The sequence below is a fragment of the Pyrus communis genome, chromosome 15 (genome assembly GCF_041283825.1).
Source record: "Pyrus communis isolate YQ-2024b chromosome 15, ASM4128382v1, whole genome shotgun sequence".
Taxonomy (NCBI): domain Eukaryota; kingdom Viridiplantae; phylum Streptophyta; class Magnoliopsida; order Rosales; family Rosaceae; genus Pyrus; species Pyrus communis.
The window spans coordinates 42,660,730-42,665,307 of NC_142579.1; the positions used below are offsets into that span (position 1 = coordinate 42,660,730).

Here is a 4,578-nt window from a genome sequence, read left to right on the forward strand (position 1 = left end):
CTTGTATTAGAGGAGGACAAGGCCTTTACTCTATTCCTTCCTATTTCATATCATACATAGGAACTACTATCTCTAGGGCTGGTTTGGTATTGCTGTGCTTTGAAAAAAAAGCTGATTCTGCTGTGCTGTGAGAATAAGCGGCTGTGAAATAAAGCAGCAGAGTGTTTGGTAAACTTTTTTGTAAAAGTACTTTTGAAAAAAAAAAACAGTATTATAGTGTTTGGTAAACTTTTATGTAAAACAGATGTGAAAAAAAACCGATTTTTCAAAGCTGGGTTTTGCAGCTTCTTTGTTTTTGGCTTTTTTTCATCCAAAACTGTGAAAAAAAACTGAAGCTGAATGTTTACCAAACACAAAAACAGCTCCCAGTTTTTTTTTATACTAGCTTTTTTCAGAATCACCTCAGTACCAAACCAGGTCTAAGTCCATAATAGCGGCCTTGGTTCGACTCCTAGCTCGAAGCGCTGCCAACTCCTTATGGAGGGTTAAGGTTGTTTACTTGCTGGCTGATAAGTCGAGGGTTCTGAATCTCATCCTCAACAGCCACAGCACTGAAATCCTTTGGTGATGGAGATGAAGCAGGCGTAGCTCTCCTGATTACAACAATAAATACAGACAACAATTCAGGGAAAATAGAAGCTTAATACAAAATCCTCTTGAGGAAATCAAGCAGGCAATAACCAAACTTTAAAACGATATATCATTGTATTAGAAGAACATAAGAGCCGAAAAAACGCTAATTTGTTGGTTCTTGACGTAACTACATAACAACGCACAACTTAAAACCCAAAGAACAAATAACCAAAATCACATTACATTACAACAACAAAACGTAAAACGAGACATTTACAACGATGAAGCAAAATTCGACTACTTGTTAATCTTTTGCACATAATTATTTCACTCTCTGGTGCTGCGCTTTTATTTACTCAAAAACATTGATCCAGAAGATTATCCAATCAAAGGTTGAGCAGGCTCGGAGTTGGAGGCGCGGGTGGAGGATTGGTGAGCATGTGCACCACTTCCCTCATCGTTGGCCTGGCGGAGCTCTCATCCTCTACGCACATCATGGCAATCTTGAACAGGTGTACCACGCCTGCCAGTGGGTACCCGGAGAGCCTGTAGTCCACCACCGCCAGCACCGACGCTGCATCAGACGGCTGAGACAGCTCCGATGTTGTCTTCCTCACCCATCTTACTATGTCCACCCCGTCTCCAAATTCTCCCACCGGCTTCCTCCCTGCTACTAACTCCAGCAGCACCACGCCGAAGCTGTACACATCACTTTTCTCGTCCACTTTCAATGTGTAGGCGTACTCTGTTCGTACCAACACATGCACAAAGGTCAGATCACATGCAAACACATTGAAATTGAGTTGGACTGAATTCTTAGTATGTTGTTTTTTTTTTTATTAAAACTTTGGTAACCTTCAAAGAAAAATTGGCAATAAATACTTCAATAAATTGGGATAGATAAATGATACCACCGAAGTTTAAAACGCAGGACATCACGTAATTCGTTTAATTTCATTGCTCCTGAAAAAAACAAAAAAAACATTTGCCAATTAACACACCTGGAGCAATGTAACCATAGGACCCAGCAACGGAAGACATGCACTCGGACGCCCCAGCATCCTGCAAAAACTTAGCGAGCCCAAAATCCGCAACGTGGGCCTCCAAATCCGAGTCCAGCAAAATATTATTGGACTTTACGTCCCTGTGTATAATCAGCGGCGAACAGTCGTGGTGGAGATAACACAGCCCCTTGGCGGCCTCGACGGCGATCCTGTACCTCCTCTCCCACTGCAAATGCCCCCCTTTCGGCCCATGCAGCAGCTCCCCCAAGCTCCCATTTGGCATGTACTCGTACAGCAGCAGATTCGTGTCCTTGTTCGACACGTACCCCAACAGCCTCACGATATTCCGGTGCCGGATTCTTCCCAGAGTCTTTATCTCGGCCGAGAAACCGTGGTCGTTTCGCCCGGTTCCTCGCCCGACTAACCGTTTGATCGCCACGTCAACGCCGTCCGGCATTGACCCGCGGTAGACGATCCCGGCGCCGCCTTTGCCTATGATGTTCTCTTCTTTTAGGCACTCGAGGACGTCCTCTGCTCTGAAATCCAGGCGCTGGAAGGCGGTGAGACGCCACACCAAAGATTTCTGGATTTTACTCTTGCTCATCCGGTAAGCCGTTATGAACAAGAATAACAGAATCGTACAGAGTCCGATGACGATAAAAGCCATCTTGTAGGTAGCGAACGGTTTGCGGCCATGGAACGACGGGCACTGGACGCGGCGCGGGGAGCAAAGATGGGGGTTACCCGCAAACGACGTGTCGTTGAAGACCAGAAACTGACCGCCGGATGGGAGCCTGCCGACGAAATTGTTGTTGGAGAGGTCGAGAGTCGTGAGGCTCGTCATGTATCTGATTTCGGCGGGAATTTCTCCGGTGAGTTGGTTTCTGGAGAAATTGAGAATGCTCAGGACTTTCAGCTTCGCAATTCCTCTCGGGATTTCGCCTACCAAATTGTTTCGACTGAGATCAACGGACGTCAGGGAGGAGCAGCGGGAAATGGAATCTGAAATGTCGCTGCTAAGGTTGTTGGCGCTGATGTTGATCTTTGATAGCAACTTTAAATAAAAAATTTCCGTCGGAATCGCGCCGGAAAATCTGTTCATCTCCAGGGAAAGAGTTTGCAGACTCTTGAGATTACCAATCGCCGGTGGAATTTTCCCGGAAATGTGATTTCCGGAAAGTGTGAGGATTCCAATATTGCCCCCAGAAATTTGCTCTGGTAATTCGCCAGACAAGAAATTGTCGTTTAGCTCGATCATGATCAAATTGGGCAAACTGAAAATCCCAGCTGGAATCGTCCCGGTGAGTGTGTTCTTCATCATTCGGATTTTCACCAGCGAATTGCACAGCCCGAGTTCCTCGGGAATCGACCCGAAAAAGTGATTGTCCATCAGAATTGCCGTTTTCAAATGACCTCCTTTGCACAAATCCCGCGGAATCAGCCCGGTGAGGTGGTTTCCAGTGACGTCGAGGTCCTTCAGCCTGCCATTCCGGCCGAGATTCTCCGGCAGCTCGAATGTGAAGTTGTTCTCCCAAATTTGAAGCACCTCGAGATAAGGTAAATCGCCGACGAACTTTGGAATCTGACCGTAGAGATTGTTCTTGTACAGATTGACCAGCGTTAGGTTCTTGAGCTCCGAGAAGCTCTCAGGTATCTCTCCGGTGAGTTCGTTGATGGAGAGATCCAGCGACATGAGCCTGTTCAACGCCGAGAGCTGCGGCGGAATGCTGCCGCTGAGGCGGTTCACCTGCAAAAAAAGAGAGTACAAGTGTTTCAAAAGGCTGAGAGTGGTGGGGATGGGGCCCACGAGGTTGCAGCTGCTCATGTCGAGGACTTGCAGCGAGCTCAGCGACCCCAGCTCCGGCGGAATTCCGCCATCGTAACTGTTATAGTACCCTACGTACATTTCCCTGAGATTCTTCAACCTACTCAAGCTCGCCGGTAACTTTCCGGTGAGCAAATTACCGTTCAGTCCCAAATACTCCAAGCTCTGTATCTCCGAGTAATCCTCGGGAATTTCGCCGGTGATGTAGTTGCCGCCAAGATGGAGGTGCTTGATGTTTTTGAGACTGGCGAGCTCAACGGGAAGTGTCCCATTGAAGTTGTTGTTGTAGGCATCGAGGACTTCAAGGTCCGTCATCCCCAGCATGATTTCGCCGGGGAAGCTGCCGCTGAACACGTTGTTGGAGATGTTCAGATGCTTGAGAGCGGTGAGGTTGGCCATCTCGGCCGGAAGCCTCCCGGTCAAGTTGTCGTCGGTAATTTTGAGGTTGACGAGCTTGTCCAGCAGCCCAATCGCCGCCGGAATCGTGCCGAACAGGGGAATGTTCGAGACATTGAGAGAAACGACTCTGGAGTCGCGGTCGCATAAAACACCAGAAAAGAAGCAGTGCGAGGACGAAGAGTTCCAGTCCTCGAGCCCGGAACCTTTGGGGCCGACCATTGCGGCCTTGAGCTTCAACAGCGCATCGAGGTCGCGGTGTCCGTGGCAGGGGGCGGAGCGAAGCAGTAAAACGACGAAACAGAGGGGGAGAATCCGGCGGAGACTGGAGGTGACCATAATTACTTTAGTAATTGTCGTTTTTTCAGTTCTTTGTTTTAGAGATAGCGTTTACTGGTACATATGCAAATGCGCAATGTGGAGGACAGAATCAAAGAAGAAGAAGAATAACGGGAAATTAAAAAAATGGGAAAACTTTGGATGAGAGAGAGAGAGGCTGGCTCCATTTCTTCAAATAGCTAATAAGCTACGCTTGTAGCTAGGCCCCTATCTGGTAAGACTGGCAGGGCAGTTTGGGTGGCGGGCCCCGCCGTACACTTATCAGTTCACGGTGCGGTTAAACCGGTGGTTAAGTCTCTGCATGTGGAGTGTAATTTCCATATTCGTACCGCTACAGGTTGGACCGCAGAGGACGGGGAGATTGACGGTGTTAAGGGGGTTGGTACCCTCTGCGATTCTCAATAGGATAGGTATGTTTTGACGGCCTGATATGGAGGTCTC

At 48.0% G+C, this 4,578-nt stretch overlaps 1 protein-coding gene across 1 annotated transcript; it reads right to left on the reverse strand.

Annotated features, from left to right (window-relative positions):
* Positions 1-686: 686 nt before the first annotated feature.
* On the reverse strand, positions 687-4,326 carry LOC137712561 (receptor protein kinase CLAVATA1). The gene is made up of 2 exons (XM_068451649.2): positions 1,575-4,326; positions 687-1,318 (listed from the first exon to the last, which is right to left on the reverse strand). The coding sequence occupies exons 1-2, from the start codon at positions 4,135-4,137 to the stop codon at positions 960-962; spliced, it is 2,922 nt and encodes a 973-aa protein (XP_068307750.1). The 5' UTR covers positions 4,138-4,326; the 3' UTR covers positions 687-959.
* Between the last annotated feature and the right edge of the window lie 252 nt (positions 4,327-4,578).

Excerpts from the sequence above, each read along its gene's own strand:
- LOC137712561 (XM_068451649.2), bottom strand. The coding sequence starts at position 4,137 with ATGGTCACCTCCAGTCTCCGCCGGATTCTCCCCCTCTGTTTCGTCGTT. Across the intron at positions 1,319-1,574 it reads CTATGGTTACATTGCTCCAG|AGTACGCCTACACATTGAAA; the intron begins GTGTGTTAATTG and ends TGGTACGAACAG.